Source organism: Talpa occidentalis, unplaced genomic scaffold (genome assembly GCF_014898055.3).
Source record: "Talpa occidentalis isolate TD23 unplaced genomic scaffold, MPIMG_talOcc4v2.1 talOcc4.18, whole genome shotgun sequence".
NCBI classification, from domain to species: domain Eukaryota; kingdom Metazoa; phylum Chordata; class Mammalia; order Eulipotyphla; family Talpidae; genus Talpa; species Talpa occidentalis.
Genome location: NW_023601851.1, coordinates 550,590 through 564,241, shown reverse-complemented (window position 1 = coordinate 564,241; position 13,652 = coordinate 550,590). Strand labels below are relative to the sequence as shown.

Below are 13,652 nucleotides of genomic sequence, written 5' to 3'. Positions count from 1 at the left end.
AAATAAAATAAAATAAAATAAAAGTCAGCATTAAAGCATTAACCCTTAAAAAAAAAAAAAACAAACAAACAATAGTTCAGGACCAAATGGTTTCACAACCGATGTTTTATGGGATGTTCAAAGAGGAACTATCCTGCTAAAGTCTTCCAAAATTGAGAAAGAAGGAATACTACCAAATGCATTTACAAGGCCAACATTACAGTTATACAGAACCAAAGAAAGATGACACAAAAAAGCAAAACTGTAGGCCAATCTCCCTAATGAACACAAATGCAAATTTCCTCAATAAAATCTTAGTAAACCCAACCCAACACTGCATTAAACAGGTTATATACCATGACCAAGTTTTCTTGGATTTCTACCAGGAGCTCAAAGATGGTTCATCATCTGAAAATCAATTATTGTAATTCATCTCATCAACAAAAGGCAAAATAAAAACCAATGATCATATCAATAGCTACCAAGAAAGATAAATTGCAACATCCATTTATTTTTGAAGGCCCTTGCAAAAAGGAGTAAGTTTTATCATAATAAAAGCCACATATAGTAAATGCACACCTTACAATCACTCTTAATTAGTGAAAAACAGAATAGTGAAAAACAGAAAGTATTCCCTGTAAGAATTGGAACTAGACTTGACATCCACTTCCACCATTGCTTTTCAATATATTAGTAGAAGTCCTAGCTAGAGCAATTAGGCATGAAAAAGCCACAAAAGATATTCAAATAGAGAAAGAAGGAAAAAAACTGTCATTATTTGCATGTTATGTGACAATACAGAGAGAAACAAAACCAAAAAATCCATGAAAATGCTAATTAAAACAATAAGCCAGTTCAGTAAACGAGCAGATAACAAAATCAATATACAATTATCAGTAGCCTTCTTAAATCTTCTGAGGAAGAAATTAAGAAAACCATCCCAATGGCAGCTGTAACAACAAAAAAAAATTGCTGCAAATAAACCTAACAAATTATTATGGAAAGAAAAACTGTTAAAACACTCTTAAAAGAAACAGAAGGAGGGACCTCCCATCTGCAGCCACTGCAGCACCAGTTCTATCCCAGGCCTGGAAAGTGAACACATGGTGCAGCACACCTCTCCTGTCTTACCTGCTGCTCCCCTCAGCTGTGTATTTTAATAGATCCACCTGTCCTGCTTCACACCCTGTCTCTGGTGAATCCTCTCACCCCTACATGTCTGGCCTGCACCTCAATCTTGTATGCATAAATAAATAAATCTTAAAAAAAATATATGGCCTCCCCTGATGGCGCAGCAGTTGAGTGCTGGGTTGCGACGCTGCCCGCAGCCTCTGCAGCGCCGGTTCATTCCCCAGCTGCTGGCAAGGGTCTCTCTCTCTCTTTCTCTCTCTCTCTCACACACACACACACAAAATAGAAGGGTCCTCCCTGGTGGAACAGGGGTTAAAGTCTCAGCTTTTTCAAGATATCACCTGCCATTGTGTCATGAGTTCAATCCCCAGCCAGTTCCTGTATACGTAAGTAAATAAAAATAAATCTTTATTAAAAGAAATAAAGGAAGGGCGTAAAGAAAAGACATTCTTTGCTCATGGATTGAAAGAATCAATATTCCCAAAATGGTTATCCTACCCAAATTTAGAGATTCAGTGCAATTCCAGTAAAAATTTCAGTGGCATTACTCAAAAAATGGAACAAATATTGCCAAAATTGGAATAACTAAAGATCTCCTGCTAAAAATGTGAAGAATGGTTGCATTATATATCCTGACTTTAAGCTACACTACAAAAACATAATTAAAACAGCATGTTTCTGGAACAAAAAGACAGTCAATATAATCGAACTGAAAGTCCAGAAACAATTAGTTGATCAAACACATGTATGATCAACTAATGTACAACAAATGAACAAACAAAATATACTGGAAGAAGAGACAGCTCTATATATATGGTGTTGGGAATACTGGACTGTCACACACAAAAGAATTAAAATAGACTACTACCTCACACCACACACAAAAACCATCTCAAACCCTGAAATCAAAAAGCATGTAGATGAAAACATAGGTAAAACACAAAATGACAAACATCTTGGAAACATCTTTGAGAATTCATCTCCAAAGACTGTAAATGAAAGAAAAAAGATTAAACAGCTGCGATGATGTTAAACTAAAACTACATTAAACTAAACTGAAAAAGCTTCTGTGCAGCAAAAGAGACAACAACCAAAACAAAGACATCCTACAGAATAGGAGAAAATATGTGTGCTACGTACAATGATGTTCCTTGCTCATGGATTGAAAGAAATATTGTCAAAATGGTTATCCTACCCAAATTTAGAGATTCAATACAATTTCAGTAAAAATCTCAGTGGCACTATTCAAAAAATGGAACAAATATTGCCAAAATTGGAATAGCAAAAGCTCTCCTGCTAAACTTGTGGACTTTGTGGCTCTTGTATCAAAGGTCCCAAGGGAGCTTACAAAACTCAATAAAAATAAGCAAATAACCCAGTTAAAAAGTGACAGAAGAACTAAAAGATACTTCTAAAAAGAGGAAATGCAAATGAATAGGCATATAAAAAAATGTTTAACACCAGTCATTATCAGGGAAATGCTAATCAAAACCACAGTGAGGTATCCCCTCATGCCAGTGAGAATGGCCCATATCAGAGAAACAAAAACAAAAAAGTGGCAACAATAAATGCTGGTGGGAATGTGGTAAAAAAGGAAACCTCTTATCCTATCGGTGGAAACGCAAACAGGCCCAGTGGAAAGCTGTGGAAGATACTTAAAAGTTATTGAAACAACCCAAATGCCCCAAAACAGGTAACTTGACCAAAGAGAGGTAGGATATATACACAACGGAATACTACTGAGTGATCAAAAAATATAAACTCATGTCCTTTGTGAAAAAAGATAAAAGTCATAGATGGAGTGAGAAGGGATTACACTAAACCAGGGGTGGAGGATGTCTGGAGAAAAAGATAATTATTAGATGATGTCACAATAAATTTTCTTAAATTCTATCAGGGAGACCCTGATAAAACAAAGGGTCAGCAAAAAGACAAAACTTTCATCTTACCATAGATTTGAGGCAAACAGCAAGAAAAAGGGAAAGGTGTCAAAAGAGGGGACAAAGAACACATGAGATTATGCTGACAGTTCAAGGGTGAGATGGTGATAGTTGAACCAGAGACTAAACTTGATGGGAGAACACTGAGTTAAGAAAATTAAATAAATTTTAAAAAAAGACACAGTCATCAAGACGGTAGATACTAGCAAGTGAATATATTAACTGAATGAACTGAATGTACACATAGAAATGCAATTAACTCGATCTTCACAATCAAGCAAAGGCTATACAATGGAGCACAACATATTGTGTTCAAACTACTCGTATCAAAAAAAAAAAAAAAAAAAAAAACACCAAAAAAAAAAAAAAAAAGACACGTCTTCAAAGAGATAAAATATAGCTTGAAAATGATCACAAACCTCAATGTGAAAAGTATAAAATTTCTTTTTTTTTTAATTTATTTATACATAAAAGAATTGGGGTACAGACCAGAGGTGTGAGGAGTGAGAGGAATCACCAGAGAGAGAGTAAGGAGCAGAACAGGCAGATCTACTGAAATAAACGGCTGAGGGGAGCAGTGGGCGAGACAGGAGAGGTCTGCTACATCATGTGGGTAGCTCCCTGGCAGGCCGGGAACTGAACTCATGCTACAGTGGCTGCGCAGACAGCCTCATATGTTGCGTCTCAACCCCTTGCGCCATCAGGGAGGCCTGAAAAGTATAAAATTTCTACAAATAAGAGGAGAAAATCTAGATCACCTTGGTTATGGCAATGACATCTTACACGTAACACCCAATGAATGACTCAGGAAAGAACTATTAGACCAAATTTCATTAAAAGTATACGCTTCTGGGCCTCCCTGGTGGTGCAGCGGTTGAGCTCTGGGTTGCGAAGCTGCCCGCAGCCTCTGCAGTGCCGGTTCGATCCCCGGCTGCTCCCCGGCAACTGGAGGAGGGTCCCACATGGAGCCAGACCTCTCCTGCTGCCCGCTGCTCCCCTCAGCAGTGTACTTCGGTTCTTCTGCCTGTTCTGTTCCCCGCTCTGGCTCTGGTGAATTCTCTCACCCTCCTGCGCTTCTGACTGTACCCAGTGCTTGTATAAATAAATAAATAAACATTTAAAAAAAAAAAAAAAAAGTATACGCTTCTCTGAAAAAACACTGAAGAAAATGAAAAAACAAGTCACATATTAGGAACTCTATTTGCAAAAGACGTATGTCTCAAAGGGCAGTACCCACATGAACTTTCAACTCAACAATACAGAAGGAACAACCTGGCTTGAAAATGGGTCAAAGACTTTAACAGATACCTCACAGACACCTCAAAGACTTACAGATGGCAAATAAACATGAGAAAACGTTGCATTTCAAGTCACTGGAAAATAAAAAGTCTTAAAAAAAAAAAACAAACTAACAAAATCACCACACCTCAATTAAAAAGGCCAACAGGTCCATCCAACACTGAAATACCAAATGCTGCAAAAAATGTGGAATAATGAGCACCTTCGTTATTAATGTGTATGCAAAACTGTACTGTTATTTTAAGAATATAGTTCTTTTTTACAAAATGAAACATACATTTTTATGTTTATGATGTGGCAAGGGTACTCTTGTATTTTAATAAAATGAGCTGAAAACATTCAACACAAAAAACCTGCAGGCAGATTTTTTAGCAAATTTATTCATAATTGCCAAAACTCAGCAGTTACCACCAAGACTTCCCTCACCAGGTGAATGATAAATCCAGACAACAGAGTATTATTCAGTACTAAAAAGAAATGAATTGAGGTTCACATCAGAAAATTTTAATGTTTATTAAATGAAAAAAGCCCACCTAAAATGGCCAAGAACTACAATTTCACATATAAGTATCAAATACGTCTACATAAACAGATATATTTGTCTGAAATCCCAAAACCATAGAGATAAAAAGATCTCTATTGCCAACAAAGAAATTAGTGGAATACAGGAGCATTTTCGTGCAGCAAAACTATTCGGGGTAATACAATAATGGCAAACACTTGCCATTATAAATTTGTCCAAAGCCATAAAACTTATAATTACCAAGGTGAACGCTAATATAAACAATGGACTTTGACAATGATGTGTTAACGTAAGTTCACTGAAGTTCAGAAATAAGATTCTAATAAAAGGTGTTGAAAATGGAGGAGACTAATTATATGCAAATGTTAGAAGTGTTTGAGACATTGTTGTACCTTCTACTACTATTACTGTTACTATAAAACCACTTTAAAAATTAAGTCCATTAACAGCAAAAGATAAAAACAGAAACTAGTGACACTCTCAAACCCATCTCAAAAGGTAACAAGTTGTAATCAATATATATAACATTTCCAAGAAATGTCTGTTTAGAAAACAGACATAAATTAAAGGAGTTGTTGCCATAAATTAAAGGAGTTATGAGGGAGTACAGTTAGGCAGCTAAACAGAGACAGAAAGATCTCTGAGGGTGATCTAAGTTTTGTATTTGAAAGCAATGTTAGTTACAGAATGGACACATGATAAAATAAAATGAATGTACAAACATATTTATTATCAAACTCAAGTTCTTGTCTTGACTTTATACTTATAATTTCACACAATAATTAAGTATAATATCAAAATGCTGACTAAAAATAGGCTAAGCCTACAGGTCATCTATGCTATTTTTCCAATTTCCTATGTTTACAGTCATTTTAAAATAAAAAATATAAATAATATATAGCAGAGTTTGTTAGAAAATAAAAGGCTCAAATTCACTATTGAGATAAAGTATTTTAATTTTGGGTAATGAAGGTGCAATAAAAGAAATACTGTAATTTTAGTTTTTTACTAAATTGTCACAAAAGCATCTGGTTAGAGTTAAAAATTTTTATCATAATTACACAGCCACAAGCACATAGCAACAAAAGTATATTCAGAACAAAAACAATCACCTGACAAGCTTGAAGTTCCCCTTCGTGCCTGGAATATCTGTAGGAAACTCATCAGGTGTACTACTTCCACAGGATCGATAGCATTCTGGCCGAGCACAACTTGCATCATCAAGTTTATAAATCTAGTTTCAGTGAAAAGACTAAATTTGTAATTTACATATTTAACAAAGTAATGAGATATCTACTTCCCCAGTAGCCTATGTACCTTGGCATTGGCATATCCAAGTTTGATAGTAATATTTCTTTCCAGTTCATTTTTGAACCTGACAGTATGAACTCCAGAAATAGCTTTTACAACTGTAGATTTTCCATGAGCAACATGACCGATTGTACCTACAAGGAACAGAAAAATTTATATATATGCAGATAATATACACAAAACATTTTTGTAGGTAAAAAACAATGCTGGAAGTTACTGTATGTAATTCAATCTATAACTAGTAATAGTGATTACATGTTTTCCATTCACATATCCTTTTCTAGCAAATATTTCTCTGGAACATGAGTGAAGAAAACTTATTTTTACCTGTCCACCATGTTTAAAAACTACACTCAAACCCTTTGCTCCCCACAGCCATCCTGATTGTATTATCATGCTCTCCTATATGCTCTTAAGCTCAGGAAAGATTAAATTCTCTTGAAGTTAAGCTGAAAACACAAAGTTTTGTAGGCTAAGAAATTTCCAGGAATATTTCCAAAACTCTTTTCCAGTAACTAGAATGAGGTAAATATATATAAAAACCCAATTTAAGATAAAAAGGAATCCACAAAAAATGGCAAGAGTGTCTTTTTGTGTCTTCTCCAATTTGTTACTCATTAAGCATACCCTCTTTTCATATGTCTATGTGTTTCAACCACACCTCATCTTTGTAAGGCAATACTGGAGATTATTTGTTTTCGAAGAAATGTAGCCGGTTCTTTCTTTGTTCATTGGGACTAAATTACATTCAACACACATTTGAATCTTCCTATAATCTGGATAATGTATTAAAAAAATAGTAACTGTTGAAAAGCAGTGAGGTAAGATCAGCAGAACTGTAAGAATCCATGGAATTATTTATTCTTACCTATATTAATTGTGGCTTGCCTGCTGATAACTTCGTGTGACAGTGGAGTCAATTTGGTAACATCCTGCAATGAAAACTTTATTTTAAGCCGCCGTATGTAATACAAAGCAGGACTATAATTTCATATTATCTGGCAGACTTCCTTTGAGTCGTCCAATGCTTACCAAAAGTGGTTTTCCTGTAAGAGCAGTTTTTATTTCTGTGCAAAAGCTTGGGGTAAGTACTCTAAAACTTGTTCACACTTACAAAAGGGACTACCAATTTTCTCAGCAGTCTGCAGATCTGGACGTGAAGGAGAATTAGCACGGAGAAGAATGTAAACAGCTCCTTTCAGAGTTCTAAAGATGTGACATTCTTAACACATGCTTGTCCTAAACATTTCAGAAGTAGATTTTAATAGCAGTTAGACTTTCCAGTCGAACCTTACGTGGGTCTTATGTTTATAGATCGCACATGCCAACACCCAGGCAGCGAATTTACCTAACCGCGTAAGTGGCGGCACAAGCGCAAAACCGTCAGGCTACGAAACTCTGTACTATGTCTGGCAAAGGAGACGGCTTCATTTGAACCAATGACTGGAAGGTTCGGTCATTCTTTCTCCTAAGCCCACTCCGCAGTCGCTTCACCCCCCCAAGAAAGTCTTACCAAAGTGGAGAGATCCTGACGAGAAAGATGCGGCAGCCCTAGCGTCACTCCCGCCTCGACTCCCGCCATCTTTGTTAGACACGAAAAAAGTGGTCCTCGTCACTGCCTGATCTTAGGAGGCGGGAGGAAGCGGAGGCGGGAGGGCCGACTAGGGTCACGGCCTTAGAAAAGAAGGTAACTAATTTAACAAGTGCCTCACTGCCTGGACTATTCTGTTTGTCTTCTATTGTGCGTGCTAACAGGCTAAGGAGAAAATAAGAGACAAAGTTTCATTTCTCTCTTTTGTACCGGATTTGTTGGATATTTGTGCAGGCAAGGCTGGGGACAGCCTCATAAAAGGCCCCTAGCAGTGAGAACGATGCAAATAATCCGTTAGCTCGAAGACATTTCCATTTCCCGTGGGGGTTACTACCGGCCCCAGTAATTGTATGTGAAGAGTGAAAGCATAATGGCCTCTTCTCTAGCTATCCATAATTTAGTAATGAGAAGTCAACTCAGATTCTTGCTCTGTTGTTACGGCGCTCTTGACTGGCAACACATCCAACGCTGGAAGACACCATGATGTGCACCCCCAGCCACTGTGCGGAAGACGACCTCTTGCGGAAATGAGCTATTAGCTCAGAGGTCTGAAAGTGTCTAACGTCTTAAAATTACAGAAAAGGAAATGTTTGTTTTCATCCTCACAGAATGGGTTTCGCATAGATGTTGTTAAATCGTATAAAATTACAAGTTGTTATGATATACATCACATCCTACACAACTTTAGACCAAACATACAAGTTCCCTTTTAAATTTTGACCTTTCATCTCCTTTAAAAAGACGAAATTGCACAATTTCTGAAGTAGTTACTAATATATAGCAAAGTTGTACTTACTTTTTATTTACAAAATAGTGGAGGGGGAAAACTGACTTACGATTTTTTTCTGTACAAACAGCTCAGTGTTTGAATAACTTATTTTTATGACATTACATAAATACAAACCTAATTCCTGATGACTTACCCGTATTCCCAATATTACTGTTTCTTTTAATGATTTTTTAAATTTTCTTACATCATTGTTCTCTTTTCTACAACATTTGATTTCTCCCTGCCAACTCCAGTCCCTCTAAAAAACCCACCAAAGCAGCACCCCATGAACTATCACCATAACCTTTTCTCCCCTTCCCACCCCTGTTTTGAATCCACCCTCACACTCTCTGTCTATATGTCACATATATATAATTTCCTGTGTGGCAGCAGGATGGGCACGTTGCAGGTTTCTATGATCTGGTACACCAGTAAAGGACAGTCCTAGAACCCTCGGTGGCTTTCTCAGGCTTTTATTGACCTTTACATGCATCGCAGTGATACCGGAATTGTCAGGCCTAGTCTCCCAGCTGGGATCGGATCCCAGGCTGCAGGGCAGCGCTGAGCCCCAGCCGCTAGACCCCCACGGGTTGGTGTCTCACGAAGCCGCAGCAGGAACTTCGCAGATGCTCAGGCAAACTGTTTAGAAGAAAAAGTTTATTGAGGAGAAAAAGAGCAGAAATAAAGTGGGACTCCCAGGCCAGGGAACCAGGCCTGGAAGGGGCAAGGAAGCCAAAGTGGAGTCGTGTCTTAGGGAATATATACCTTTTTCCCCTCATTATTCTAAAGCTCCACCAGTCTCTTTGAGATTGGTTAGTTCTCGTCTGTCTCACTTAATTTGCTACTGAGTAGGGAGATCTTCACGTTCCTATCTAACAGCTTTCTCTTTCCCCATTTGTTGCATCTTTAAATTTATGGCCCAGTCTTCTGGATGGACATCCCTGCATTGAAGTTAAACAGCTGCCCTTCTAATGTGACCATAAATTAAACCACTCTCCATTTCTCCAATCTCTGCCTCCCTTTACCACCTGAAGGAAACCAGGACCAGCATTAACAATGTTGTCCTTGGTCCTGGCATGTTTGTTTTTCCTAATGGAATGGGTTACTTTCCCTTGCTTGTCCTTATCTCTGAAGCCTCTCTAAATTTTTCAGAGGTCCCCTCCTGCACTGTCCCTAAAACTGCCTACTAACCCTAGCTTGCCCTGTCTCATTCCCCCCTTTTACAAATGGAGCCCTAACTGCAGTTAGGGAAAAGGGACGTAGGTCTGATCAATGACTGCTTCCTGCTGAGAGTGGGCGACGTGGGGATACAGTTAGGGTTCCACAGCAGGATGACGATTTAAGGGACCCCGGAAGATGGACCGTGGAGACGTCTTTTTGGGTTTCATTTGCAGGACCATTTGGAGCTTGATGGCCTCCAGGCAAGCGGAGATGATTCCGAGGAGAGTATTAAGGATGCAGGGCCCAAACAAAAGAACAATAAAGAGAATTATTTAGTAAGGGAACGAGAAAAGGCAGTAGCCAGGACAGAAGTTGTCCTTTTATAGAAGCAAAGATTGCTTGTGTTCAGCTAAGCCCTTGCCCTGTCTGTTTTTTGACATCATCCACAATTCATATATTTTTTTTCAGTATTTTTAAATTTTCTTTTACCTCATGAGAAGTATTTATTTAAAAGCAACATGTTTTATTTAAGAGGGCACAAACTCCTTTAACTTTAGCCATTGGCAGGTCTAGGGTTCTGCGATTTTATATTACCACTAAGACTAGGGATTTTAAGGAGTAATGTTGGGCTAGTGCCCCAAACACCTGGAGGTGTTGTAGCCAAAATGACAGAATTAGTGAGACCTAGGACTTCAGTACCATTTTATATTTAGTAGTAGCAGCTAGGAGAGCCAATAGTGGCTGTGGAGGCTGCTAGTTTGGAATTTACTTACAATTTTCTCCATTTCAATAGTTAGGAAAACAAAACTAAAAATGTATAAACAAGTAGCCTTGTAGCCAGCAAGGTAGCAGTGTTGTAAAGTATTCTGGCTTAGGCTGGCCTATTGTACTAGTGAGGGGGACAATTGACCAGTAGGTCAGTCCAAAGAATTGGAGTAAGGCAGAGTAAGTGGCCCTTATTTACCAAAAAAGGTGATTTTTATGTCTGCCACTTTTAGGGTCACCGAGGCTTGTCCATATAAACAGTAAACAGGGGAGTTTCTCTCACCTCCGGGCTTCTTCAGAGAAGATCTTCTCCTGCACTGGGTTCTTCATAGTCAGAGGCAGCTGACGGTCAAGTCTGTCCTCCCATTCTGGCCCGTGGTTAGGGCTGGCCCCTCCCTCTCTGGAGAGTGGGACAGTCCCTTTTTAGTGCCCCGTGTGATGACACAGAAGGCTTGGCCCTGGGGACAGCTTTTTGCAGCTGAGATGTCCTGGTTGCAGGCAGTGGAAGCAAGCTGGCAGCCCATTAAGAGGTTGAGGTCCCAAATGCCCTAGGGCGCATGGGGCCTTGGGTGAGTCTGAGGTGGCAGGGTACTAACAATGGCAACTGCCATTTACTGGCCCTTTTCTTGCCTTCCTCCCTTTTTTTTTTAATTTAGTTAGTCCCCTTCATATTACTATAGGCCTTGAAGGCCGTGTTTAAAAGTGTTAAAAGGATTTTAGACCCTTGACTTAGTCTCTGAAGTTTACACCTGATGTTAGAGGAAGGCTGACTAATGAAGGAGACTGAGACCCTTAAATTGTTTGTCCTTTTTTAGGGTCTAGATTAGTATACATTTTTATAGCCTCAGTAAATTTAGCCTGAAATGACTGGCTTATTAGGTTTTTAAGAAGTCTTATGTATTTCAGAATAATTTTATTTGTGTACATTTATGTTGAAAAGGTGAAACAATTTTATGAGAATACTGTCTATGAGGTATCAATATACCCAAATTGACTCAGTTTGTTTTCACAACAAGAAACAATTTTATATATCAAAATAACTAAAGCCTGGTGCCACACAGGTGCACAACTGACACTTAAGTTAACCAAAATATTTCATGGCAAGTCACTTGAGAACACAAAAGTTTTCTGTCAAAAATCCCTCACTCAGACCTTTAACATTTTCCTTTGCCTTTTTTTTTCTTTCTTTTAAAACACAAGCACACCGTACTTGTATCCAGAATTATCACACCTTAGTTTCCAATCTCTGCATTGCAAGACACCACAATAGCCGTTACACTATCATCTCTTCAGACTACACAACTTACAGACACATTTTTCAATTTTTTTTTTTGTTGTTGTTGTTGAGATGACATTAAACTTTAGTTTCCTTACAATAAGGAGCAAAATGTAAATCTGAAATTTCAGAGATTGGTTAACAAATTTTATTACTCAATTTAGCAAAAACCTTAGTTTAGGTTTTTTTTTTAGAACTGGAATTTTAAGTCAACTGCAGAGTTGCCATTGTAACAATTTTATATACCAAGTTTTCTTAGGCAAGCACTAGATAGATTGATAAAAGCAAGAAAAAAATTAGATACCATAAACATTTTTCAGTAACTTGTCCTTATGGCATTAGATGTTACCTTGAATTCTGTAAAGAAATATAGTTATTTACTGGGAGAATATATTGTTTTCTCCAAGGGGAAAGACAAGTAGAGCAGTCTTCCTGGAACAAGATCTTCTCAAGAGAAGTTTAGATAAAAGCCTAGAAGTAAGTTTTGTTTGTTTGCATAGGCCAGATTAATTATTATTCCCTTTGTAGAGCATACAAATGAGTAAACACATTTAAACCACAGTAAAGTATTAATACCCAACATTAAAACCTTAAGGCATGGTGCTTTTTTTTTAACCATTAAATTTTGAATTAGTTTTTTCTTTACCACAATTTTAGATCGCGATCTCAAAATTTAGGATTTTTTATAGGCGCCATTTATAATTAATCCTCCGGAGGCAAAAAGCAAGAACAAAGAGATCTCTTGATTTTCATTTAAAACTTTTGGCCATGTGCATTAATTTTAAGAAACAGTTATTTTTACCAATATTTGTAAAGACACTGGATTAGTAAATTTAGCCTGAAATGACTGGTTAGTAAACTCCCCTTCTTTAGTAACAATTTTTTGTTTGACACATTCATTTAACCAAGTTTTTAATATCTTTTTTATATCAAGCAGGTTTTTAATGACATAGAAGTTAGAATTCTTACATAGAATAAGTATCTAATTTTAACCCTTACTTAAAACCTAGGGTCCAACCAAAACCACAACAATTTTAAAGTCAAGCAGTTTGTATTAACTTTCTTAGACAAGAAAAACATTTTAAGTTTGTATTTTTAAGTATTATTAATTGGCTTTATATTGTTTTAGTTTTGTCACACTGAGACCAAGCACATTTTTAAGACAAAAGACATTTTTTTTTTTTTTTAGAACCATGTATGGGGAGGACAGGAGAAGAGGAAGAATAAAATCTTTTTTTACAGTTTGCCTGTTTTTAAACTTTTATTAGAAATTAATTAGTTTTAATAAGAAACTAAACTTTTACAGGTCCAATAAGCAGTTTAGAAGTTGTCACTTAACCAAAAATCACCTTTTATAACTCGTTAGCAAGTCTAAAGTAACTTAGCAGTTTGTTTTTTTTTTTACCTTTAACATTTTAGACTTTAAAATCAGAAAAACACAGGGAAATAGAACTTTTTCCCTAGCATGAACCAGAACAGTTTTTTAAGGTGGACAAAGGGAGAGTCTAGTTCCCCCACAACTGGAAGGCAGCAGAGACATACCAATGATCCCAACACTGGAAAAAATAATCCAGGCAGCTGCTTATTGAGAGCAAAGGCAGTCTTTTTTACCAGCCAGCTGTAGTGGACCCCTTTAATTATTAGTCTCCAGCATTTTGTCTTTTTGTTTTGACTGTGACCAAGGAGGGTTAGCTGGAGAAGATGCCATTTATGGCCAAATTGGGCTAGTTTTTTTAATTTAAAAATGTGGCTTAAGGGCATGTCCCATGGAATTGAGATAGAGCATTTTTATGGTCTCTGTAGCAATAAAAGAAAGGTACCCGCAGTAGCAGCCAGAGACAAAGCAGGGACATTCCTGCAGTTAAGTCAGAGGTCGTTCCATTCGACCAGGACCATATATCATGGTC

At 37.4% G+C, this 13,652-nt stretch overlaps 1 protein-coding gene across 3 annotated transcripts in view; it reads right to left on the bottom strand.

Moving 5' to 3' along the window:
- Positions 1–7,952, bottom strand: part of LOC119250666 (eukaryotic translation initiation factor 2 subunit 3, X-linked-like) — a 61,628-nt gene extending 53,676 nt beyond the window's left edge. For all 3 annotated transcript variants that reach the window (XM_054697641.1, XM_037518325.2, XM_037518326.2), the window contains exons 1-4: positions 7,697–7,952; positions 7,052–7,115; positions 6,190–6,317; positions 5,985–6,106 (exon numbers count right to left, since the gene is read on the bottom strand). In XM_054697641.1, the coding sequence (XP_054553616.1) occupies positions 5,985–6,106; positions 6,190–6,317; positions 7,052–7,115; positions 7,697–7,765 (383 nt within the window). In that variant the 5' untranslated portion in view covers positions 7,766–7,952. The remainder of the gene's footprint in view (positions 1–5,984; positions 6,107–6,189; positions 6,318–7,051; positions 7,116–7,696) is intronic.
- Positions 7,953–13,652: the final 5,700 nt, after the last annotated feature.